Raw genomic sequence first — 25,603 nt, 5'->3', positions numbered from 1 at the left:
AATTAGAAAATATTAAAATGAAGAATATGCCAAAGCAATTTAGGCAGACCACCTTCCAGATAGCAATAATTCTATAAACTCACCTTAAGTGCACCGATAAATAAATTTTCATTCAGGAAACTTGAAAGCATCCGGGCCATACAAGCTCCCTAAGGCATAAGAAGTTGTCCACTATTAGAACAAAACTCTGTATCTGATGTATTTCATCTTGATAAAACCTTTACCTTCATCTCTGGGTTGGGCTCCTGACTACACTGGGCACTAAGTTGAATTCAATTCACTTTAAAACTATGCTAATAAAGTAGCAGATTATAAAAGGAGACCAATGTCCTCTAGGGAAAGGGTCTGGGGTACACAATCTTTTACAGTGTAGACAGCTAACATGTCCATCCTATCAGATGGAAATTCAGTCTTAAGAGTAGCAATTGCTTTTTTTTAATTAAAAACAAATAATTCAGTGATACAAGTTACTGAAGATCTAATACAGATCTGACTATATTCTTATCTGCTAGATGAAAACTAATTTAAACACATTTCCTCATATCCACTTATTCAGAACAATTAAGATTATTTATATCAATAGTCACATGATAACACATTGACTTAAAACAAATAATCTATTTTATGTAGCTTTTTGCAGGAGTACAAAAGAAAGGGAAACATGCTGTGGATTTTACCTTGTAATAAGTAAACAAATCAAAAAGCTCATTTATTTCACTTGTCTCTGTGAAATTTTCCACCTTCAAGGACACAGTTCTAGACTCCAGGGCGTGATCTTCTCTGAGGATACTAAGTAAAATATTAGAGAAAAATACCTCGTTCTAAAAGGAAAAGATTGAGCCACATTAACTTCTGAAACATCACATAAATGCCAGATCCACTATTTTTAGAATACTTTCCAAACTTGACTTGGATGCGAAGAGCAAACAGTAATTGAGAAGTGCCCTGCGAACCACCATTTGTCAAGTAAACTGGTATACTGTGAATCATAACTGGGGCCCCTTCCTTCCCATTTGATATTCTTCGTCCCTTCAATTTTTAAAAAATCTAACTGCAAAGGCTAACACAATTTCCATAAGCCTCTCACATGGTCTTGAGGAGACTGGCGGCACAACAGGCCCCATCAGGGAAAAGATTCTCCAGGTGCTCTTAATCCGTTAGGATTTTGTCATTTTACAATTAACTTCTTAAAATCGACCCTCTCCTTACTTGTCCTATCCAAACCCAAAACGGCCAGATTTACAAATTCACAAGGATGCTGACTCAATAACTTGTAATTAGAAATAAATTCAGTCTTGCTGCTAAAGCTTCAACTTAGAGTTGAAATAATTAAGTTTGCCCCTCTGTGAGTCTGGTTTGAATAGTAATATTCACCCAAAACAGAAAAACGTTTTCAGCTAGAATGTAATCATTTATTAATATTTATATAATGTTGTTATATCATATATAAATTGGTTATGAGGCATATATAGAGAATTACATATCATTAAAGTCATAGACTTGATTACAACTGCTTTAAAATTTGATCTAGCTTGAAATAAGTAAAAATCACCTAAGATCTAACAATAGATGCATTATAAGCATATTATATGTATTAATCCCTATGACTACATTTTAGGTAGCTTTTATTTTTAAAGTTATAAAAACAATTATAACATTAAAAAATAATAGTCATTAGCTTTTTAAAACTAAATGATTTGTAAGAAACACAAAATATGATTTGAGGTAGAAAAGACATTAAACATTCTTGTGTAATTCTCAATTTTTGTTAATATATACTGAGTAAAAGTCTGGAAAAAGAAAACAGATGTAAAGGATTTGGCTGGTCTCTAATACTAAATAATTAGATAATTTAATATTCCTATTTTCTATATTTAATAGTTTTAAACAGAAATATTTTTATAACTAAACTAAAAGTTTAGGCTTAGAAAATTTACAAATCTAACAGATATACTTACTTTTGTGAGTTTAGGATTTAAGTAGTTAATTATTCCATACTCAAAATAAGTTGCAAAACCCTCATTGAGCCAGATATTGTTCCACCAATTCATGGTAACCAAGTTTCCAAACCACTTTTAGAGACGGGAGGGAAAAAAAAGAGCTTTCTTAATTTACAGTAAATAATAATTACCATAATTTATTGCATGTCAGATAAATGTAAGGTCCAAGACATAGTTAAACTTTAATTACTACTAATAATAAAATTTTAAAAAAGAAGTCAGAAGTCATTAAAAACACGTTGCTATTTTGTCATACATTTCTTTGAAGTGATGATTATTTGAAGTGAAATCACTGAAAACAATTTGGTTTAAAACAGTGATGTACCAAAATAATGTAATTTCTGAAACGGATGTGAAATGTGAAGCAAAATAGTTCTAAAAGTTCATTTAACCCCAATAAACCCAGCATTTTGTACTCTTAACAGACCATAGTGGAGTTTGCTGTTAGCAGTTACTATGTTTTAAGAGCATGACTTGATCTGCACCATGTATATAAATCACTCAACTAATCTAATAGGTTCTGCCATGTGGTACAGATATAATTATTTTCTATTAGCGCTTAACAGAAAGTGTCAAAAGGATGATGAATAGACTCAGGAAAGAAAACCACAATAATTTCCAAAACCAACAAATCCACACCCCGGTATTTAAGCAATTTCTTCTACCAGCTGTGATGTAATAATAGTTAGCAGCCTGTATCCCAAAACAATGTGACACTTGAGCTGTATAAAAAAATGACACTCTGAGTGACTAATCAAAACTTGTATTAGTGTATGTTGTCTCTGTAATATGTGCTCTTCTAGCCTGAAAAATCACTGTTGCAGGGCTGGGGTTAGTGGAAGGTCATACATACCCAGTCGTGCTCAGGGTTTTCTCTCTGCCCAGGGATCACCCCTGGTGGTGCTCAGGGAATTATCTGCAGTGCTAGGGATGGATCTCAGGTTGGTGGTGTGCAAGGGAAGCACCCTACCTGCTGTACTATCTCTTCTCCCCCAATTCTTCTTTTGTTTCCACATACAAGGGGATTTCATAGTTTAGATTTTTCTATTGGCAGACATTTAATAGAGCTTAAGACGCAAATGTAAGAGTTTCTATCAATTCAAATCGTTCAAAACTTTTGAAATCACAACATAAAAGTACAGAAATCTAATGAAAATTCCCTTTTATTCCACCTTTGGGGAAAGTCACGGCTCACTTCACTGACTCACAGTAACTCATTCCTTTAACCTCTTTCCGAGGGTAAACAAGTTTATAGCAATCTAATGAAGAAATACAGCTCTCTTTCTCAGGCACCTTTAAAAATAACCCACATTTTAAGAAGGAATGAAAAGCAAGCAACCATAGCTGTGTGTGGTTAACTTTACCTGAATAAGAGCTTTGTTAATCTTGGATGTAAACACCTAACCCTCAAATGAACTATAAAATCCCATCACTCTGATCCATCACCATTAACTTATATAGTTTTAATTATTTTTACTTTCATTTAATTAACTTATTTTGGTTTGGGGTCACTCCCGGAAGCACTTGGATACTACTCTTGGATCATGGCTGGGGGTGGGGAGGACCTTGAGGTACCAGCAACTGAACGTGGACCTCCAGCATGCAAAGAATACGGTCAACCAGGTGCATTCTCTCTCCAGTCCCAATACTAATAATTTAAATTTACTCAGGCTCTGAGGCCAGAGTGATAGTGCGATGGGATTTGCCTTGCATGTGGCTGACCCTGGTTCAATCTCCAGCATCCATTTATGGTCCTCCGAACACCTCCAGGAGTAATGCCTGAGTGCAGAGCTGGGAGTAACCCCTGAGCATCGCTGGGTTACCCAAAAAAGACAAATAAATAAATAAATTTACTCAGGCTGTAATGGCAAAGCTTCTTGTTTATTTATTTTTTTTCTCACTGTCCTATTTTTTGAATAAATTTTTTAAATTGGGATTAATGTGGCTGAAGAGAGTGCGTGCATGCACAGTGGTTAAGACACAGGCCTTGCATGAAGCAGACCCTGGTTTGATCCCGGGCATCATATGGTCTTGTATGCAGGGTACAACCTGGGAGGACTTGAGCATGGCCAAGATGGCCCACATGATCCCCATGACCACAGGTTCGTGGCAGCCCCATGTTTGTTCATTTGTTCATTCATTCATTCGTTCCTTCCTTCCTTTCCTGAATTACCATGAGCTACTTTTAACATAGATTTCATGATTGAGTTTTAGTCATACAATGATCAAACACCCATGACTCCACAGTGTACATTTTCCACCACCAATGTTCCCAGTATCCCTCCAGCCACCCCCACCCCATCCTGTGCCTCTGTGGCAGGCACTTTCCTTCTTACTCTCTCTCTACTTTGGGGCATTATGGTTTTCAATACAGATACCGAGAGGCCGTCATGTTTGGTCCTTTGTCTACTTTCATCACTCATCTCCCCTCCTGAGAGATCCCTCCAACCATCACTGACTTACAATCTCTTCTCTATCCCAGCTGTCTTCTCCCCCAGCACATGAGGCAGGCTTCCAGTGAGTCCCACGTTCTTAGGTTTAATGCTGAACCACTCGCCTGGCCTGGTTGGCTAGTTTCACTGTGAGGGAGCCTGGTTCTCCTGAGCATTACTTGGGATACCCAACCATCCCTCATGGGGAAAAAAAACTGTGACCAAGAAGGGTTTTGTATGCATATTTTTGGTAGTGAATCTAAAGAATACATGAAATAAGAAAGAATATTTTACCACATGCCTGATGTACAATTTCGTGGGAGGTAATGTAGGAAATGATAGTTTTTTTTTCTGTTAGTTGATCACTTGGCGTCAGCAGCAATACTGTCTCATCAAATACCAAAAGACCCCAATTTTCCATTGCACGACTGTCAAAAATGGGCAAAGCAATCAGATCTGTGGATTGGAAAATAAGGGGGAAAACACATTATTTCATCCCTTGAAATAGATATTTTCAGATATAAATATTTGCTTTTGTTTTTGGGTCACACCCAGCGATGCACAGGGGTTACTCTGGGCTTTTGCACTCAGGAATTACTCCTGGCGGTGCTCAGGGGGCAATATGGGATGCTGGGAATCAAACCCAGGTCGGCCGCATGCAAGGCAAATGCCCTACTTGCTGTACTATCACTTCAGTTCCTCAGATATAATTTTTTTTAAATTATTGAAAGAAAATACAAGTGAAAATTTATAATCTCTGGTGAGAGAAGGCATTTGGGGAATGATAAAGACAGAGGTCATGAGATACATTGTTCTGGCTATGTAAAAATCAAATACTTAGAAAAGGACCTGTACACTAACAGGTCAAAGAATTCTCCAAAATCAACAATCAGGAAAGAAACAACTTGTTTACAAAGCAGGTAAAAATAAAGTTACTTGACAAAAGAACATATGCAAATGGAAAAATAAGCAATGAGATGGTCAACATACATCATTAGGAAAATGAAAATTAAAACAACAATGATACACTGCCTATTAGGATGACCATATCCAAAACACCACCAAAATGCTGGAAAAGAAATGTGGCAATAGGAATTCTCATTCATTGCTGGAAGAAACACAAAATGGTATGACTGTTTGGAAGACAGTTTGTCATAGACCTACCAATTACTGTAGCCATTGAACTAGGTATTGTGCAAAAGAGTTGAAAATGCAAGCCAATGCAAAAGCTGCACACAAATATTTATAGCATCTTTATTCACAATTGGACAAAACTTGGAAGCAACCATGATGTCCATTAATAGGTTGAATGGACAAACCGGTACATTCAGATTATTTTCAATGACTAAAAGAAATGAGCTCAGACTACAAAAGAACCTAAAGAAAGCTTAAATGCATGTGACTAGGTAAAAGAAGTCAATCTTCAGATGGGAATGTAACATAGAAGCCAACTAAACTTGACTAACAAAAACATGAACACAGAAGGCTTAACTTTCGACAACAGTTTAGTAAACCCTCAGACAAGTACTTAATATTCCCATGATGAGATACAACAATTTTCACAAAAAATTTTTTTTACTGAATTGCTTTCTGATCATTTAGTGGTAATGGGCTGGAGCGATAGCACAGTGGATAGGGCGTTTGCCTTGCACATGGCCAACCCGGGTTCGATTTCCATCTCAGAGAGCCCAGCAGGCTATCAAGAGTATCCCGCCCACATGGCAGAGCCTGACAAGCTCCCAATGGCATATTCAATATGCCAAAAACAGTAACAAGTCTCACAATGGAGACGTTACTGGTGCCCACTCAAGCAAATAGATGAACAACGGGAGGACAGTGCTACAGATAGTGCTACATTGCTGATAAGCAATATAAAGCAAATTATTGTGAGCTTGCTACAGGGGCAGGCTTGAGGGGAAGCTGGAAAAACAGAGACCATGGTGGAGGAAAGGCGACAGTGGTGGTGGGATAGGTGTTGGAATACTGAATGCCTGTAACAAGTCATCACGAGCAACTTTGTAAACCACAGTGTTTAAATAAAGTGGGGAAAAAATAAAAATTTTTTTAAAAGAAGCCAATCTGCCCCCAGGAAAGTCATTATTCAAACCTGGGACTTGGCTATGCCCTCGTTCAGGCCCCAGGCATCCTCTAGGATCCTGGAACACTCACCATCCCTGAGCCTCTTCCTGTTTGCCCACAACGTTGTGCCCGGTCTTCTTCTTCCCCCAGTTCAGTCATGATTCAAACCCAGGACCTCGGCTTTCCCCATGTACACGCCCCAGGCATCCTCTAGGACCCTGGGATACTCACCATGCCAGAGCCTCTTTCTGTTCGTCCCCAATGCTGTGCCCAGTTTTCTTCTTCCTCCAGGTAGTACCCTCCCACACACACCAGGTACCCATAGGGGCGTGGCTTCTTCAGAAGTGGGTGTGGCCTCTGTAGAAGTGGGCGTGGTCTAATTTGGGTGGGTGGGCGGTCACACAGCCGCAGGTAATTTACTCATACCCAGCAATCTTGTGTAACATCTCATCTCCATACCTCCACACCAACACGAAGAAACAACACAAATCCCCACCACAAGGTGAGGACAATGAAAAGAGTCCAGAAGCCTCAGCAGGGGCTACTCACCTAAGGGACCTCTCTGAGAAAGAATTCATATATGACATAATGAAGATGTTCAATGAACTCAATGAAACAGTGAGACAGATATCCAGTAAATTAAAGGACATGAGAGAAACAATCGAGAAAATACAGGAGAAATGAGAGCAGAAATTGGAAAGCTATGCACAGAAATGTCACGAATAAAAGATTCAGTAGATGAAATAAAAAACTCAGTCTGTTCCCTGAAGACAGAATCAGTGAGCTGGAAGATCAGCTGCACGAAGCCTACAGGCAACAACAAACAATGGTGAGAGATCTCAAAATAGCTCTATAGTTAATCAGAGTCCTAGGAGATGATTCCAAGAGGAACAACATTAGAATCATTGGAGTACCAGAAGCTCAGGGAAACAATCCCAATAAAAAAAGCCATGGTTAAACAAATCATTGATGAAAAAGTTCCAGAGTTGGACAATACAGCCATTCAGATTCAAGGAGTCCAAAGGGTATCAGCTAAAAAGATCCTAACAAAAACACTCCAAGACATATCATAGTTAGAATAATGGATGCTGCAGATAGAGACACAATACTGCAAGCAACAAGGTCAAAGAAGGAAATCACATACAAAGGAGCAACCCTTAGATTCACAGCAGATCTATCAGAGGAAACCCTCCAAGCCCAAAAGTAACGGTGAGATATAATGAAAAAACTCACTGAAATAAACGCTTCACCAAGAATACTCTATTGGGCTAAACTCTCATTCAAACTCCAAGGAATGGTACACTATTTTTTGGATAAATAGCAGTTCAGGAACTTCATAGACTCAAAACCAAATCTAAAAGAAGGGCTAAAGGGGCTATTATAAGACAAAACAAACTCTACAAGCACAACAAACCCTTACAGAAAGATGACACAAAACCCCATAACAAGAATCTCTCTCAACGTCAATGGTCTAAATTCACCAATTAAGAGACACAGAGTGGAAAAATGAATTCAGAGACAGAATCCAACATTCTGCTGCCTACAAGTAACTCATCTGAACAGTCAGAGCAAACACAGACTCAAAGTTAAAGGATGGAAAACAATCCTGCAAGCAAACAGCTCCCTCAAAAAAGCTGGGGTGGCCATACTAGTATCCGACAACATCCATTTCAGGTTGAAAAAGATTAGAGAGACACTGAAGGCCATTTTCTATTCATCAAGGGATACGTGCAACAGGAAGAAATCATATTCTTAAATGTATATGCACCTAATGAGGGTACAGCTAAATATTTAAAACCACTGCTAACAGATTTTTAAGGAGGACATTACTAGCAACACAATAGTAGCCAGAGAATTCAACATCGCTTTATCACCTCTGGATAGATCAACAAGAACAAAACTCAGCAAGGAACCATTGGCTTTCAAGGAAGAAATAGAAGAGAGAGAGCTAATAGACCTATAAAGGGTTTTATACCCCAAAAAGAAAGAATACACATTCTTCTCCTGTAGACACGGAACATTTTCCAAAATAGACCATGTGCTAGGCCACAAAACATACCTTAATAGAATCAGGAAGATATAAATAGTATCATCAATCTTTTCAGACCACAATGCACTAAGAATAGAATTGAATCACACACAGACATGGAGAACCAAATCAAACACCTGGAAATTAAAGCACTCAATGTTGAACAAAGAGTGGGTCAGGAAGGAAGTCAAGGATGAAATCAAAAGACACCTGGAAACAAATGAGAATGAAGACAAGAGAACCTATGGGATGCAGCTAAAGCCATGTTAAGTGGAAAATTTATAGCTCTGCAAGCATTTCTCAGGAAGGAAAGGCCCACATAAACAACTTGACTTTACAACTCAAGATCTTAGAAAAAGACCAACAAAAGGAGCCCAAACTAGGCAGAAGGAAAGAGATCATACAACTTAGAGCAGAAATTAATGACATGGAAACCCAAAAAACAATTCGAAAAATCAATAAAACCAAGAACTGTTTCTTCGAGAAAATAAACAAAATAGATAAACCACTAGTAAGACTCACAAAGAAAGAGAGAGAGAAAACCCTAATAAACCATATCAGAAATGAGAAGGGGAATATCATAACAGAAACCAAAGAAATTCAAAAGATCATCAGGGACTACTTTGAAAATCTGTATGCCACAAAACAAGAGAACCTAGAGAAATGAATAAATTCCTGGATTCCGGTAATCTCCCAAGACTGAATCAAAAAGATCTAAAGTACCTGAATAGTCTTATTAAGATCAAGGAAATTGAAACTGTAATCAAAAATCTTCCCAAAAAGAAAAGCCCAGGTCTAGATGAATTCACTAGCAAATTTTTCCAAACATTTAAAGAGAACTTAGTATCAGTTCTTCTCAAGCTTTTTCAGGACATTGAAGAAACAGAAACTCTCCCAAACAGTTTCTGTGAAGCTCATAGCTCTCTAATACAAAAAGGAAACAAAGGCACCACAAGAAAAGAAAACTACAAGTCAATATCCCTGATGAACACAGATGCGAAGATTCTCAACAAAATAGTAGCAAATAGAATTCAACAACTCATCAAAAACATCATACATCATAACCAAGTGGGATTCATCCCAGGGATGCAAGGATCATTTAACGTTTTGAAATCAATCAACAAAATCCATCATATCACCAAAAGATAAAAAACCATATGATCAGATCAATAGATGCAGAAAAAGCATCTGGGAAGATCCAGTACCCATTCTGATGAAAACCCTTGCCAAAATGAATATAGAGGGGAATATCCTCAATATAGTTAAAGACATCTACCACAAGCCCACATCAAGCATCATCCTTTATGGGGAAAAACTGAGAGCCTTCCCTCTAAGATCTGGGATGAGACAAGGATGCTCACCCTCTCACTGCTGTTCAACATAGTACTGGAAGTACTTGCAATAGTGGTTAGGCAAGAAAAAGATATTAAGGGCATTCAGATAGGAAGAAAAAAATCAAGCTCTCACTATTCGCAGATGATATGATATTATACTTAGAGAACCCTAAAACCTCTACCAAGAAACTCCTAGAAACAATAGACTTATATTGTAAAGTTGCGGGCTAAAAAATCAATACCAAAAGTTCATGGCTTTCCTATATGCAAATAATGAGAGAGAAAAAGTGACATAAAAATACAATCCTGTTCACAATTGTGCTGCAGAAAATCAAGTACCGAGGAATCAGCTTAACTAATGAAGTAAAATACCTGTATAAAGACAACTAAAAAACACTACTTCAGGAAATAAAAGAGGACACGAGAAATCGGAAAGATATCCCCTGCTCATGGATCAGGAGAACTAACATTGTCAAAATGGCAAGACTCCCCAAAGTACTGTACAAAATCAATGTGATCCCTAATCAATGTGATCCCTATAATGTTACCTATGACATTCTTCAAAGAAATGGAGCAAACACTCCTGAAATTCATATGGAACAATAAGCCCCCACATATAGCGAAGCAATTCTTGGGAAAAAGAAAATGGGAGAAATCAACCTCCCTAACTTCAAACTCTACTGCAAAGCAGTAATAATTAAAACAGCAGGGTATTGGAACAAAGGCAGAGCTGCAGACCAATGGAACAGGGTTGAATATACTGACATCTCCCCCCAAGCATATGATCATCTAATCTTTGACAAGGGAGCAAGAAATGTGAAGTGGAGCAAGGAAAGCCTCTTTAACAAATTGCACTGGCAAAACTGGATAGCTACATGCAAAAAAAAAATGAGCTCAGATCTCTACCTAACACCATGTACAAAGTAAGATCAAAATGGATTAAAGACCTCAACATCAGACCAGAATCCATAAGGTACGTTGAAGACAAGGTTGGCAAAACCCTCCACGATTTTGAAGCTAATGGTATCTTCAAAGATGAAATGCCACTGGCCAAGCAAGTGAAAACAGAGATAGACAAATGGAACTATCTTAAAATAAGAAGCTTCTGCACCTCAAAAGAAACAATAAACAAAATACAAAGACAGCCTACAGAATGGGAAAGGATATTTGCCCAATACCCATCTGACAAGGGTTTGATATCAAGGATATACAAATTACTGGTTGAACTCCACAAGAAGAAAACATCTAACCCCATCAAAAAATAGGGCGATGAAATGAACAGAAAGTTTCTCAAAGAAGAAATCCGAATGGCAAAAATGCACATGAAAAAAATGCTCTACATTACTAATCATCATGGAGATGCAGATCAAAACAATGAGATATCATCTCACACCACAAAGACTGGCCCACATCCAAAAGAACAAAAGCAACTGGTGTTGGCGTGGATGTGGCGAGAAAGGGACCTTCCTTCACTTCTGGTGGGAATGCCAATTGGTTCAACCCTTTTGGAAAACAGTATGGAAGGTTGTCAAAAAATTAGAAATTGAGCTCCCATTTGACCCAGCAATACCACTCTTAGGAATATATCCCGGAGAGGCAAAAAAGTACATTCAAAATGACATCTGCACGTCTATGTTTATTGCTGCACTGTTCATAGTGGCCAAAATTTGGAAAAAACCCAAGGGCCTGAGAACAGATGACTGGTTAAAGAAACTCTGGTACATCTACACAATCGAATACTATGCAGTTGTTAGAAAAGATGAAGTCATGAAATTTACATACAATTGGTTCTACGTGGAGAGTATCATGCTATGTGAAATGAGTCAGAAAGAGAGGGACAGACAGAAAGACTGCACTCATCTGGGGAATATAAAGTAACAGAATGGGAGTTGAACACCCAAGAATAATTGAGAGAAGTACCAGGAGGTCTGCTCCAGGGCTTGGAAGCCAGCCTCACATGCTAGGGGGAAAGGCAGCTCAGCTAGAGAAGGAAACACGAAATAAAGGATGTTTGGAGGACTCGCTCGGGATGTGAGATGCATGCTGAAAGTAGACTACAGACTGAACACAAAAGTCACTCAAAACCTCTATTGCAAACTACAACATCTTAAAGGAAAGAGTGAGCAAAAGGGAATGCCCTGCCACAGAGTCAGAGTGGGGTAGGGGGATGGGGTTTGGGGGTGGGAGGGCTACTGGGATCATTGGTGGTGGAGAATGGGTACTGGTGGAGGGATGGGTACTCGATCATTGTATAACTGAAACCCAAGTATGAAAGTTTGTAAGTCTACAACTGTACCTCATGGTGTTTCACTAAAAAAAAAAAAAGCCAATCTGGGGCTGGAGCAATAGCATGGTGGATAGGCGTTTGCCTTGCATGCATCAGACCTTGGTTCAATCCCCAGAATCCCATATGGATCCCCCAAGCACTGCCAGGAGTAATTCCTGAGTGCAGAGCCAGGAGTAACCCCTGAGCATCATCGGGTGTGACCCAAAAAGAAAAAGAAAAGGAAACCAAAAGAAACCAATCTGTGAAAGTTTTCCATTGTGTAATTCCCACAAAAGAGTTTTCCATTGTGTAATTCCCACAAAAGAGCCAACCACAGAGACAGTGAAAAGAACAGTGCCTGTGAGGGACTTTGGAGAGAAAGGATGTGAATAGATGGATCCCGGGGGGAGGGGAGAAGGAAGAGGGGACGCGTTATGGCCATGAAATTCTGTATGATACCACAGAGGAAACCCAAATGCATCTTACAGCTTTAGGAATACTAATATATTAGTATTGGTTCATTCATTAGTGTAACAAACATAACACACAAATGCAAAATGTTAATAGGAGAAGAAAGGTGGAGGGTTCAAGAAGAGCTATGTGGGAACTCTTGATTTAGTGTCATTTTTCCCGTGAACCTAAAGTTGCTCTGAAAAAATTAAGTCTGGGGCTAAGTAAATGATACAGGGATTCAGCCCAACCCTGTTTTGAACCCCAGCACCATATACCCTCCCAAGCACGAGTGGGGTGGCCCTGGGGCCCCCCAGCACTGCAGGCCTCAATCAGCACTGCATCCGTGAGCCTGGACGCAAAACCTCCAGCCCAGTTGGGAGTATCACTAGGAGGGCTCAGAACCTCTGAGCACTACTTAGGAGGCCCCTTCCCCAAAGTATGTCTATTTAAAATTCAAAATTTTCTGGGGGTATGGTGCCACCAGCAGGTCAATCTGTACCTGTGAGGCAAGTGCATCAGCAGCCTCATGGTTCCTTCAGACTTCCAGATATCCCAAAATTGCTGCTGTGTCTTTGGACAGACCCGAAAAACTTGAGGCAAACTTTACCAAAAAAGTAAACGGCCAAATGTTAGGTATGTGGGAGACACACCCACAAACCAACTTGGGCTCAGCTATATAATTGGAGGCATGGCCTCTCTGGTTCCTGATTGAACTGCTTAAAGGCCATGATCCCAGAGACTCAGAAACAAATCTTGAAACCCAATGGCTTTTGGCAGAAATGCATCCAGACCCTGCAGTAGGCTACTGGTGCTGGGCCACCCCAGGTGGGAATTGGTTTTGTGCCTTGGGCTGTTTCCCCTTGTGGCCAGGTGGCCGTCATCCTCCAGAGGCCACTGGACAGTCAGGTTTGGGCCTGCAGTGACAAGACACATGGGGCCTCATGGGATGGGGGTGGAGCCGGCCCTTTCCTCCCTGTCCCAACAAGACCCCGAGTCGACACCCATGAATGGCCTCTCTGGCTCCTGATCAAGCTGCTTAATGGCCATGATCCCAGAGACTCAGGAACAAATCTAGGAACACAGCAGGTTTTGGCAAGAAATCCCTCCAGATTTAAGTGTTAAAATTTCAGAATTTCAAAATTGCACGGCCACTACTGCAGCCATGCAACATCATACATTATTCATAACCAGCAATAGAAAACAAATTGTCTACTGTTGCCTTTTTGGCAGATCTGAGTGTTGGGGTAAAATCCCAAATAATAATGGTGAGTTTGGTGTCAAAATGTTTAATGTAATCAAAGTATAGAGAGAGTAATTTGGAAATCATCTGCCCCACAGGTAGGGGGAGGGTGTGGGATGGGGGTATAATGGGGATTTTGGTGGTGGAGAATGGGCACTGGTGAAGGTATGGGTGTTTCACTGTATGACCGAGACTTAAACCTGAAAGCTTTGTAACTGCTCATGGTGATTCAATAAATAAAATTATAAAAAATTTTAAAAAGTAAGGTGGAGTTCATGCACAATTCAATCAGCCTAATCAGTGGCTGAATAAATAGCAGTACTCCTACATTTAAAAAAAATTAGGTCATTAGAACATCATGTGCAAATTATAAATTGGAAAAAAAATTTGGAGTATATACCAGATAATATTTTTAGTTTGATCCCTAGTACCACATATAGCCCCCTTAGCACCTAAGCATCACCCATGAGCACAAAGCCATGAGAGAGGAGAGGGGGAGGGAGTGAGGGAGAGAGGGAGAGAGGAAGGAAAGAAGGAAGGAAGAAAGGAAGGAAGGGGAGAAAGGGAAGAAGGGAGAAAGAGAGGGAGGGAGAGAGGGAGGGAAGGAGGGAGGAAGAAAAAAGAGAATGGAAGGAAAGAAAGAAAAGAAGAAAGGAAAGGAAGAGTGAAAGAAAGAAGAGGAGAGGGAAGAGAGTGGAAGGGAGAGGGAAGGAGGGAGGGGGAGGAAAGAAGAGGAGAGGGAGGGGGAAAAGAAGGAAGAGGAGAAGAAAGGAAGGAAAGAAGAGAGGGAAGGAGGGCGGGGGAGAGGGGGCAGGAGGAGTGGAGAATAAAAAGGAAAGAGAAAAGAAAGGAAAGAAAGTGAGAGGGAGATGGGAGGGAGAGAGAGACAGACAGAGAGAGAGAAAGAGAGAGAGAGACAGAGAGAGAGAGAGATAGTTGAAGGCATTCCCAGATGTGCAAACTGCATGCAAGCCTGGAGAGGAGAGAAAGATGTGAGTGGAAACAAATACACTAAAGCACTCGGAGGAACTCTTCAGAATCCCAAGAGAGGCAGGCAAGAGACACACGGTGCTAAAACAGGGTATGGAATCTGGATATTATCCTCAGAGCAGCAGGAAGTCATGGAAGTATGGCCCAATCAGGCGTTGCTTCGGAAAGATTCTTTGGGTTGAAAATGAATCAGAGGAACAGTAGAGCAGAATGATGAGGCCCAGGATGGGAGTGTGGTCAGGAGACAGACAAGAGGAGCGAGGGCATGGGAAGATACAGTTGGACAGAGAAGACATGTTGCTCAGTGGATAGGAAAGGATATCTGGGATCATTCTGGACTTCTCCCTGTGTGGAATTTCTTTTGTCCAGACAAGAGCCAGCTTGGCATCTTCTAGACAAAGAAGTGAGGTCTACAACCACAGGCTGCCTCCAAATTCCTAAGTCACAGGAAGTGCCTCTGGGTTCCAGAATGGGCCCAGCTTGGTTCCCATTTCTTCTTTTCCTTGTCCTCAGCCAAATGGCCCAAGGTGAAGGCTCCTGGATCCCTGCCCGTTTGGAGGTCTAAGTCCCAAGATGTACACTCCACAACCTCTCCCCATCACCTGCCAGTATAAGGAGAGCATCCATTCCCCAAATTTAGCTGATGAAGCAGCAGAAACAAAATCCATGCCCAGGACTCCTTCTACTTAGAAACACTCTATACAGTTTTCAGAGCACAATTTTTAAACTACACCAAACAAATCTAGGAGAGGTAAAATGTTTACATATTTCCACAAGGATCATACTATGTTCATACGTGATTCCAATTTTATACAACAAAAACTCACGGATGGGACCCCCAAGTCCTAATCTCGTGACTCATTGCTAAAGAACAGTCAAAGAAACAAAACAACTCACCAAAACACTTGCTAAAGGGAACTGGAATAACTCACACAGGCCTGCTAAGAGAACCCAGAATTTGCCCCTGCACACTTGGGTTCTGAGAGCAAAGGACAGAACTGGAGGATGCAAGGCAGCACAGGAGGCCTGGGGAGATACCTGAGTTTGGGGAGTGCACGGCCCTCCTGGAGGACAGCACATGGGCTAGGAGGCCAGCAGGGCTGACTCCCAACTGCTGTGAAATGCGAACAGTGGGCTGAATATCGCTGATCTCAGACCAGGGTCCCATGGTGGTCAACAGTTGAGCAACAGTATGGAAAGGAAAGGCACCTCACCAATTGTTTTGTTTCTCACCTGTCTTTGGGAGAAGGTAACTAATATTAAATAAATCCTCCAGGAATGAGAAGACAGGACCTGTGATATTTAAAGCAAAGTCTGCGTCTCCATGAGTGATGGCATCTTTCCGGGCCCAGATGCGGATCTAAAAATCAAAACAATTGAGCAGTGATTAGCAGCAGTGGTTAGACCTTTGGAAAGGGCCACAGGCTCATTTTCCTGATGTTCTGGGGCCAAAGTCTGAGTCTTTTAGTAGCTGAATAATCAAGGGTATCAATGCAGACATGCATGTAGAGAACCCCAGCTGGTCAGTCACTAAAGTGTGAAGAATGGTTACTTCGATCCTCTGTGATGGTATGTGAAAACTTGGTGCTTCAAAGACAGTTCTAGAAATGATGTGCACCTCCTCCCCTCCTGAGTGGCCCAGAAAATGTAGTCCATGTTAGGGGATAAGGGGTCCTCGAATGTTGTTTCTCTTTTCAGCACAGATTTGAGTGACGGGAAACAGGACTGGGCTGTTGGTGGGGTCACACAGTCTGGTTCGTGTTAAACAAGCCCGACTCACGCCAATTAAAATGTCTCTAATGAAAACAACAGCAGTCCCCCTCTTATTCTTAAAGTTTGAAAACATTTTATTCCATGAAATTTATTTAATTGTGTGGGGGTGAGGGCACCCAGAGGTGCTCAAGGATTACTCCTGGCTCTGCATTCTGGGGTTACTCCTGGCAGTGCTTGGGGGACCATATGGATTGCTGGGATCAAACTCAGGCCAGCCACTTACAAGACAAGCACTTTCCCTGCTGTACATTCTCTGTCTCTCTGTCTCTGTCTCTCTCTGTCTCTGTCTCTGTTCTCTCTCTCTCCAGCCCCATTTTTTGTTTTTTCTAACTGGGGGTGAGGGAAGAGGGCACACCCAGTGATGCTAAATGACCACTGATTCTATGCTCAGGGATCACTCCTGGCAAGGCTCAGCTAAGAGGTAGCAGGGATCAAATCCAGGTTGGCTACGTGCAAAGTAAGAGCCTTGCCTACTGTGCTACATCTCCGGCCCTCCATTTACCTAATTTAGAAAAACAAAACAGGGACTGGAGAGATAGTACAATGGGTAGGGCATTTGCCTTGCACCCAGCTGACCTGGGTTTGATCCCCAGCATCCCATATGATCCCCAGAGCACTGCCAGGAGTAATTCCTGAGTGCAGAGCCAGCAGTAACCTCTGAGCACTGGGTGTGACCTAAAAACATAATTTTTTAATTAAAAAAAAACAAAAATCTTCAAAAACAACATCAAAAGTCTGATTTTCAAAAGTCTAAAAAAACATCAAAAGTCTTCTGATTTTACAAAAGGTATGGAAGCAAGTAATTTACATGTTCTGTTGATGAAAACTCCATCCATCTTCATAGCAAAGGAAATCTGGCAGGTTTTACCAGACTTAAAGCAACTATGCCATTATTTGGATATTAAGGAATTTGTGTAGTTTTGGAATTATATATTTAATATATAAAAGTAAAGTAAAAGTAAAGGACCTCCTGTTGATCATCGATTTGCTCGAGCGGGGCCAGTAGCATCTCCATTGGAGACTTTGTTATTACTGTGTCTGGCATATCGAATATATCGAATACATCATGGGGAGCTTGCCAGGCTCTGCCGTGCGGGGGACATACTCTCCGTAGCTTGCCGGGCTCTCCGAGAGGGGCGGAGGAATCGAACTCGGGTTGGCCATGTTGGCTGCGTGCAAGGCAAACGCCCTACCGCTGTGCTATCGCTCCAGCCCATTTAATAAAGTAAAGGCCCTCCCATTGATCATCGATTTGCTCGAGCGGGCCCAGTAACGTCTCCATTGGAGACTTTGTTGTTACTGTGTTTGGCATATCGAATACAACACGGGGAGCTTGCCAGCCTCTGCCTGTGCGGGCGAGATACTCTCGGTAGCTTGCCGGGCTCTCCGAGAGGGGCGGAGGAATCGAACTTCAATCAGCCATGCTGGTTGCGTGCAAGGCAAACGCCCTACCACTGTGCTATCGCTCCAGCCCATTATATATATATATATATATATATATATATATATATATATATATATAATGTGGTATACACATCTGGCTACGCTCAGGGACTACTCCCACCTAGATGCTTGGGGACTCACTCCAGGCAGTGCTTGGGGGACCCTGGGACCAAAGCTGAACCTCCAGGATACAAATCATGACTTAGAGCCCATTGAGCTACCTCCCGGCTCTCCCTGATATTTTACTATGAAGCCACATCATACCCTCTCTTCCATGGAAGCACTTTCCAATAGAGTCATTAATGTTGATGCAAAAATGTTGGTGTTAAAGAGCATCAGCAGCTTTGGCACAAAAGTTAGAGGTGAGGTAATTAATACAATTGATCTAATGAAGCACAAACTCTGCAAAACGTTGTCGAAAATACTATGAAAATGAAAAAGCATCACAGTAGTTGCAGATTTTTCTGCTCCTAATGCACATTTCCCTTTCCTTTGCTCTTATTTCTGCTGGAAAAAATTTGTCTTGCATTATGTGAATGCTGGATTACGTGAAGTCTTCAGGAATGTTCCCCTTTCACAAAGCGCAACCACCTGTTTTTCAAGTCTCCTGCCTGGATTTCCTCATTCCTTTCAGCACTCCCCACCCCCCAGAGCATCACCATTCTGAAAAAGAAGGGCCTAGCACTTGGTCCTGCCCCAATAAACACACCCATCCTCCTCTAGATCTAGATCTGAGGCAACAGTTAGGAGAACTGCTCAACCCAAGCCCATCCTACTGAGAAGAAATAATAGCTCTCCCCACTCTCAAGACACGTGTGCTTTGGAACTGCTGCCTTTTGGGTAACAAAGGAAAAACAGCCATGGCAATCACTATCACTACAACCTCAGTTGATAAGGCTTTTCCTCCCAAACCACTATGAACCCCCCAACATGAGGTTAAATATGGAGCAGGGTGGGAAAGGCCTTTGATTCCTAACACAGCAGTGAAAAACCAAAGTCAGCAGGAATATTTGAGAGATCAAGCCTAGAAAATCACATTGAATCCACCTGTGTGCTCCAGTGGTTCCCAAGACACAGGTGACTTCACCATGTGAGCTACCAGATCAAGGGGTCCCTCTTTCCATGTGGCCCTGTGTGGGACACTTGCCTCATGCAACAACCATACGCTCCCTCTGCTTAGCTTCGTGCCACACACGAACCCCATGCTGGATTTCGTTTTATCTCTGACTTAATGAGGAAAGTCAATACAGGCTGGACACCGGCCCAAGGGCACTCTCTAGTGCCCCTGTAGACTATATGGTGGACTTCCGCACTTCCAGAGCTGTGCCCTAGCCAAACACAACATCCTGCTGATACACTCCTCCCGAATGTCCATTTTCTGGCTAAGATCATTCCTTTCTCAGGCTCGCTCCATTTCTTCCCTGCCCCCAGGACTGCTGGTTTCCCTTTCAGGGTGATCTTTTGCTGTGAACTTTCATGCAGATATGGGCTCAGTCCTTTTGGTAAGACTTTTGTTCATGAAGAGCAACAGGCCCCTGAATATGTGGGTGCTGATGGCCACCCAAGGCTAACTCACTGGTTCCTCCTTCAATGCTGGAGTGAGAGCACTGACGTCCAAGGCCTGCCTGGACAATCTTATCAGCATAGACCAAGAATGTATGGTCTAGCCTGTGTTGTCCCTCTGAATCTCAAGGACCATTCCATGATGATTCAAGAAAGAAAATCAGGTTGGAGCCAAGAGCTGAGGAAGATCATCGATAAGCTGCTGTTTGCACCCAACACGGCGTCTGTCATGAGGTTTGGAGGGAAGCAGGAAGAGCAGCTTTGAGGTATTCTTCTTCTGGTCATAGGATTGGTTCACCACAGCCTTCCTGTCCCTGTTGTCAGTGGTCTGACCATGGAAAATCTCTAGGCCAAGAGGGTGCTCTGAGCTGTATGGTCTGGTCTTTCCTAAGCCCAGTGAGGCTGCTCTGATTGTAGGAAGGACTGAAGGCTGCCTTACCCCACTCTCTCTCTTCTCTCCCTCTCTTCTAGGGAGGAAGCCTGAATTACCACTCACCTTGATAATTCCTTAAAGAGTAACTATGCAATGAGGGCATATCTGGGTGAAAACTGGGCAATTTGGGACATTGAGGGACTTGGGCAATTGCTCTCTGCCCCATTCTGAGAATTAGCCCAGAGGCCAGCCTGCATTAACCCTGCAGACCAGGCAAAACACAGATCAGCCTGAGCTTCTAGGTGCCCTAGTAGCAACTTGTTCTCTACTCTCCTCTGAGACACAGTACCTGGATGGTTGGTTAGAGGTGAGCCCAAGAACCTGCCAAGCTGGGTAATCTTCCCATGGAAACCCCTCCCACAATGCCACAGCAGGTGGTTGGGTTTCATTCTGCAGCACTCAGAGAAACAGGTGATGCCGTGGAAGGTGTAGGCATAAGCCCAGGGTTCAGGAGAAGAGAATATAATATCTGTAGCCCACGTGAGTGAGCCCTTACCTGTAGAGCCTTTCACACTCACCTCTTTGCCCCTTTCTGTTCTACTAATATGGTCAAAGTCACATATAGCGAGGGCAACTAAGTACGTTGGCATGCGGGGTGTGGTGTCAAATGTGGTAACAGTCCACTTGCTTCCATTCACATCTTCCTTTTCGGACTGACCTAGAGAGAAGAATTTGGATCCGAATCACTATAGATCTAAGCATCATACCATCTTTCGAAGGAATCCATCAAGTTGACTGGCATCCAGCCACTTCTTCCCAGCTCCTTCCCAAAGCCAAGTATTTTGGATTTCTCTCTTTCAAAGTTAGCAAAACCATCCTAAGGAGATGGAAAGACAGCATCTGGCTCCTAAATTAGTATCTTGAGTAATAAATTCTTGACTGAAGGCCAAATCCACTTGTGCTATAAGATGAGGCCCACAAGTCACCCCCTTCTACTAGTTACAAGTCTGACCCATGTCTCATGAATTCACTGAACTCCCAACTTCCCAGGCAATGGACAAAGACAGTCCTGCCCTCCTCAGATTCAGCAAGGTCTTCAGAAGAGGCAGAGTAAGGGCATTTAAAGCTGAAATCACCCATCCTAAGGGCTAGGAGCTTGCTAGGAAATGGACCACGAATACTAGCACACAGTGCTAGGGTTCTAGGGCTAGGGCCACAGAGGTCAGGGGCAGCCTCTGCACAGCCACCACCAACCATCTCAGGAAGGACCTATAGGTCTGGCGTCATCAGGTCTCTGTGAGTGTTCAGAGAAGCCAACATCTTGATTTTTATGGGAAATCTCTGGATTTTAAAAAGCATGGTGCAAATTGAATTAAGTGAGGGAAAAAAGCCATGCGGGCCAAATAAAACACATCTGTGCACCAGATTCAGACTAAGTCCACGAGCTTGTTATCACTGTTGATCAACAGTTGAAGCCACAACTTATGTGCAGCCAGAATGTCAGTGTAGCCCTACTTTGAATAGAAAGAGAACCCAAATCTACTGGCTCCCACACATAGATGCCTCAGCCTACCCCATGGGGCTGTTGTTCCTAATCATAATGCACTACTGACACGTTGCCTAGGAAAGATATTACATAGCTAAGTGTAGGTAATTATTATATAAAAATATCTGTGAGGGTTGAGATTACAGAAAATATTACTTACCACACTTTGGCATGTTGGAAAGGGCGTTATAATGTGGATGGTGAATTACTGTAATATTAAAAGTTGCCTTCAGGGCTGGTTCATCAAAACAAGGAAAAACAGTCCTGGCAAATGTTGGTTGCATTTGAGATGCTAGCAGAGCCCTGAAACACATTTTGGAGGGAAAATCTACTTATTAAATAAGGTTAAATAAGTAGGAAGTAAAACAACATAGAGAGAGAGAGAAAGGGGGATTGTGGCTTATAATTCATCATATCCTAGAAGAAGTGAGAACATCTTTCCTTCATCCTCGTCACTGCCCTTTCCAAACACACACAGACTCCAGTTGTCACTACACCTTAAAATTCTTGTCAAATCTCAAATCCAAAGGAGATATATATTATTTTTCACTTCAAAATAATGCCATCTGCCTTAAAAACCTTTTCCGATGAAACATGAATGAAAGCAAGCAGCAAGTAGCAGTGGCAGGCTTGAGAATGTCGTGGTTTTCACACTCTGGTGCCCAACCTGAGCATGGCCTGCACTTTCACCCTCCACCCCAGCACACGTTTCCAGAGACTGTCATCAATTTTATCTTGGTCTCCCATGTGCCCTCTTCTTCCTGGCTGAAAACTTATAAGCTTTATTTTGCACAATCTTGGTGACTACTACAATGTGGGAACAGGTGAAATGTTTGAAATGACTTGTTTTTACCTGTGGGTAGATATGTCAACTCTCTGCTGCGCTTTGCCCAACCCCCCCCCCCCCAAAAAAAACACACACACACACAAGGTGACAGGATCCCACTGTGCCCCGAGCAGTCATAGGAGAGAGATTCGGGGGTGGAGGTGGCGGGAGCACTGTACTGAGTTAACTAAGCGATGGCCACACTCCCCATCTGTCAAATGGCTCAGGTCTGACAAGAACCTGGGTTCTAGCACACAACTCTGTCCTCAAATCTAATGTCAGAAATAAGAAGACAAGATCTAGCCACCATCAACGTGCTGTCTCATTACCCCACTTTCTAAGACCTGGGGAACCGGAAACTTGGTTTATTTATTTATTTTGTTAGCAATTTTGGGTGCTAAATTTATTTTATTTAAGGTAATCCTGAGATTTAATGTTCTTGGTAAATTTATGCTTATGCCGGTGCAGTGTTTAGGCAAATAAACAGTGAATTAAACACAGAGAGCATGATTGAGCCTGGCCCAGTTAGCCCCGGGTTTGTGGCTCTCTCCATCCCAGAGGGCCCACACAGCTGGAGAAAAAACCCACAGCATAATCAGTGAACTCAATGTCTCCTGACTGCATAGTGATAAAAATTTATTTTTTGGGTTTGTTTTTATGGGGTCATTTTGGTTTTCTCTTTTAGGTCATATCCATCAGTGCTCAGGGCTTACTCCTGGCCCTGAGCTCTGGGATCACTCCTGGGTATTCTCAAGGGACCATCTGGGGTGCTGGGAATCAAAGACAAGTTGGCTGTGTGAGGCAAGGACTATCTGTCCAGTCCCAAAACTGTCGCATTCAGCAAGTATATTTTGCTCTATTTACTTTTTTCCATATTATGCTTTACACTCTCATTTTCAAGGACAGAAAGGAAGCTTATGGCCCATGACTTCAGCCCCAGCAGCTGCAAGACTTTGCCCATCTACCACCAACTGAGGAACAGAACAATCCTCGACAAGTCATGGAGGTTTGCTGAGTCCCAGCTCCCCCGCATCTGGAAAACAGTAACACGATCAATCTTTCACTTCTTTGTGAGTTTTGCTATTGTTCATAAATAACTTTCCCAGTAAATGCTTGAGAAATATGAACAAAATAAGACTTAAAGGAGGTAAAAGTTACAGAGGAAGGGCAGGGTTTGGGTAACACTACTTGTAGATGCATTTAAAGAGGTCCCAGAAGACTTTTCTGAAGGGCTTATGGTGGGAATACTATACTCCTCAAACAGAAAATAGTGAATTTAGAATCTTGCAAACCAACATATCCTCAAAAAAGTTTTCAATTAAGAAAAATAAAGATGGTTCCAGAGGTCCCAAGTGACCAGAAGCTAAATAAACATGCCTGTCTCCCCCATATATTTAAAAAAAATTACAAAAAGTGAGGCCAGTGAGATGGTGTAACCAATAGAACCTTTTTCTTGCAAGCAGCCTACCCAAGTTCAATTCCTTGGTATCCCAGATGGTCTCCCAAAAACCACCAACCATGATTCCTGAGCTCAGAACCAGAAGTCAGCTCTAAGCATCACCAGTAGGTATGATCCAATGGCTCCACTGTCCCCCACAAAATAAATAAATAAGTAAAATTTTCAGAAGTTAGGGATTATGTGCCCTCTTCTGATCATTAATAGCTCTTGGCAAAATATAGGTTCATAGCACTTGAATAAGTGTTTTTTAGTCTCAGACATACTATAAAATACTTCTCAGTGCTCTCCCAGCAGTGTAGGCCTGAGAGCTCAGTGCTAGGGCCATGCAGTGAGGTGCTGATCATCCCTGTGAAAGTGAGGTCCTCAGAGCCACACCTGGCAGGTGGGAGAGCATACCTTCAAGTTCAGAGCAGGCCAGGCTTGTGCTCCAACCCACTGAGCTGTCTCCCTAGCCCTAGGAAGATTTGTCCGTCGTCCCCCCCCCCCCCCCTTGCACTCCCCCCTCCCCGTCTGTGACACAGGCATTTAATTGCTTTGTGGTATCTGTCACTATCTCGAAAAGGGATGGGAAGGAAGCCAATATCTGAGTAGCTGCTGATAGCATAATGAAAAGAATGTCTGACAGTGAATTTAACAGCCTGAGTTCTTGCCCAGGTTATACATAGTATACACAGAGGCATCATTTGGGGCAAGTTGCTGGAACTCTTCTGACTTTCTCTGAAAGGCAGGGATGTGGCAGAAGATCTTTAAGTCCACTGAAGAGCTAGAAATCTGATTCTGACAGAGATACAGATGTTCGCCAGGATGGTGGTGGTGGGTGGGGCTTGGGGGTACACACAGAAAGAGGGCAGACTGAGTGATTTGGGGTGGGAGAGTTCTTCAGGAGTCCTCATCCCTGGCAGATCTCTTCACACTGTGCAGGGATAGAACGTCCTGTACACACAGCAGCGTGGATGCATGGATGTGTGAAGGGCAGCAGGAACGCACAGCCATGATAGAGTGCACGGTTGCACACACGGAATGCCAGCATGTGCCTACTGCTTTGGAAAGTTTGCCAGCTTCTCCATGCCAGGCTTCCCAGAGCTGCCAGGCAGGGAGAAGGAGAGCAGTGTCCTCCAGGAAATTATCTTCCTCAGACCCTTCAGTCTGTGCCCATCAGGATGGCGAGAGACCCCCACCTAGACATTCATTATCTTAACTTGTGAAACCCCAGGTAAGTGCCCTCCCATTCTCTAATTCAGGACTCCAGAGAAAGAAAAGGAAAGCAATGGTCTTGAATTTGACTCAACTATTTCCCTCTCTGATTTCATATCAACAAACAAACAGGGGATGGAGGGTTGGGGGCAAGGTCCTACAACACTCAGTTCCATCTTCACGGCAAAGCTCGAGGCCAACCAGCGGTGAACCCAGTGTGGTCAGGCCACCTCTAGGATTGAGGCTGAATATTTATTTCCTTTCACTCTCTGATTGAGACTCAAGTGGCCCTGAGAACACCCGTTCCCTCCCCACCCCCTCCCCTCCAACCTCCCTGAAGCCTGTGATTATGGGGCCCGGAAAGTCTGTGTTGACATCAGTCAGCTGGGGAGGGAGTTAATTTGGGAGAATTGGCTTCTCGGTTTTACAAAGTCATGTTCCTGCCCAGCTTTACTGCCAGAAACTGGACTCATCCCGCTCTTGAGCTAGAAGAGCACAGGATACCCTGAAGAACAACCAGGTGCCCTGTTAAGAGATATCACTCTGGAAGATACTTCATTCCACACAATGTCATGATGCCTGGCTGCCTACAGCTCTAGTGAA

The 25,603-nt window shown here is 42.5% G+C and overlaps 1 protein-coding gene across 1 annotated transcript in view; it reads right to left on the bottom strand.

Annotated features, from left to right (window-relative positions):
* The window catches only part of LVRN (laeverin), a 64,826-nt gene that overhangs the window by 28,099 nt on the left and 11,124 nt on the right, over window positions 1–25,603 (bottom strand). Inside the window, exons 2-8 of the mRNA XM_056124713.1 lie at window positions 21,682–21,824; window positions 20,554–20,693; window positions 16,057–16,183; window positions 4,734–4,888; window positions 1,959–2,072; window positions 678–821; window positions 84–149 (exon numbers count right to left, since the gene is read on the bottom strand). Of these exons, the coding sequence (XP_055980688.1) occupies window positions 84–149; window positions 678–821; window positions 1,959–2,072; window positions 4,734–4,888; window positions 16,057–16,183; window positions 20,554–20,693; window positions 21,682–21,824 (889 nt within the window). The remainder of the gene's footprint in view (window positions 1–83; window positions 150–677; window positions 822–1,958; window positions 2,073–4,733; window positions 4,889–16,056; window positions 16,184–20,553; window positions 20,694–21,681; window positions 21,825–25,603) is intronic.

The sequence above is a fragment of the Sorex fumeus genome, unplaced genomic scaffold (assembly GCF_029834395.1).
Source record: "Sorex fumeus unplaced genomic scaffold, SorFum_2.1 ptg000051l, whole genome shotgun sequence".
Classification (NCBI taxonomy): domain Eukaryota; kingdom Metazoa; phylum Chordata; class Mammalia; order Eulipotyphla; family Soricidae; genus Sorex; species Sorex fumeus.
This window is presented reverse-complemented; position numbering and strand designations above follow the sequence as displayed.